The 1,532-nt window shown below is 45.7% G+C and overlaps 1 protein-coding gene across 1 annotated transcript; it reads left to right on the top strand.

The window, feature by feature from the left end:
• Window positions 1–494: 494 nt before the first annotated feature.
• PPTG_15211 (hypothetical protein) lies at window positions 495–1,249 on the top strand (the record flags this gene model as incomplete). The annotated part of the gene is made up of 2 exons (XM_008912580.1): window positions 495–813; window positions 885–1,249. The coding sequence occupies 2 exons, from the start codon at window positions 495–497 to the stop codon at window positions 1,247–1,249; spliced, it is 684 nt and encodes a 227-aa protein (XP_008910828.1).
• Window positions 1,250–1,532: the final 283 nt, after the last annotated feature.

Here is a 1,532-nt window from a genome sequence, read left to right as displayed (position 1 = left end):
GGTTCTCCCACTCAGCGGCGATTTCCAAAATAAATCCGATGGCTACATCGATAAAGCCGAAAATAAAGCCGATGTCAGAGCAATAAAACCGAATGGCTACATTTGTATACGTTACCATATACGTCCTTTCGGATGTGATTTTGTATACTTTCACTGAGGAATCCCCCTCCCTCCTTATACGAGACACTAGCTACAGACTTCCTTCCAGTGTCAAAGAGGCCCTCTCTACTTCTAGCCAGGCACGAGATGGGCCAAATTTGAGCGACAGCAGTTTCAAGATATCGGGCTATTCAAACAGAACAACAGACAACAACTAATGGTAAACACTGTTTTTTTTTAGCATACAATACGAAGGTGACACACGAACGCCCCAAGGTAGTATCTGCACGTTCAACTACGTTTGCAAATCACCTCAAGAAGCTCTCAATAGTGGCTGCGTCCAGCTGCCTCAAGTCGCACCGGACGTTTTAAACGGCTTCAAGCGTCAGCTTTCCATGGCAAGCGAGCGTGAAGAAACCTCCACAACAAGCTCTGATAAGCGTCAGCGCTACATCCGTGTATATTTTGACAACATATTCACGAAGGAGAAGCAAGAAGAGCTCGAGCGATTGCTCGTCCAGTTTCAAGCTGACAACTGTTTACCACACCGATTCGTTGAGAAAGGTTCTACAGTGCGCCAGTTCACGTTTCTTAACAGAGCCTGTGCCACCGCCCTTCCAAAACGAAAAGAAATGACTCGGATCCTCGACAAATACAGTCACGTGGAAGAAGAAGAGCAGCTGGTTGCTCTCAAGCACAGGATGACTTCCAGTGGTGGACGTCTAATTTTTTGTCGGACGTTTGGCAAAACGTTGCCCAAATGCATCTTTTGGGGTGTATGCTAGCTATTTTCGGGACTATCTTCACTTTTGGACTATTTTCGACTGGATCGACGGACGATGGTCTCGCAATTGGAGAACAAATGGAGTCTGTGATGCAGGATGTGACAGCGAAAGGGTGTGAAATTGGAGCGGTTGTACGCGATGATGCTGGGCAATGTGATCGAGCGCGCCGCATTTTAGCACTTCGTCACTCTCGTATTGCCTTTATCCACGGCTTCGCTCACGACATTAACAACTTGGTTAAATCAGTTTTAAACACGTCATTTCGCACACTGACAAAACAAGCATCCCTTGCTACGGTAACGCTGAATGCCTCGTCTTTCAAGTGGTTAGTAAGGGCCCAAGCTCTAGGATCTAGCGCATACTAAAAATCACTTGTTTTTATTAATCTGTGCGAAACCCGTTGGAACAGCATGCTAGGGTGCTTCGCATCGCTCTTGCGTGTTGAGAACGCTCTTCGTCAATTTACGGCTAAGTACGAAGACAATCTCGATTTTCCCCAGCCACTTCTCGTTTTTATAGACGACAACTTTTGGGAAAAACTGAAATTTGCAGAATCGGTCATTCGTCCGCTTTCTAATGCGTCATACAAGCTACAACGCGATGAGAATACAGTGGCGGATGTTCTAATATTTTTTTTTAGGAATATCT

The sequence above is a fragment of the Phytophthora parasitica genome, assembly GCF_000247585.1.
Source record: "Phytophthora parasitica INRA-310 unplaced genomic scaffold supercont2.48, whole genome shotgun sequence".
NCBI lineage: Eukaryota > Oomycota > Peronosporomycetes > Peronosporales > Peronosporaceae > Phytophthora > Phytophthora nicotianae.
This window is presented reverse-complemented; position numbering and strand designations above follow the sequence as displayed.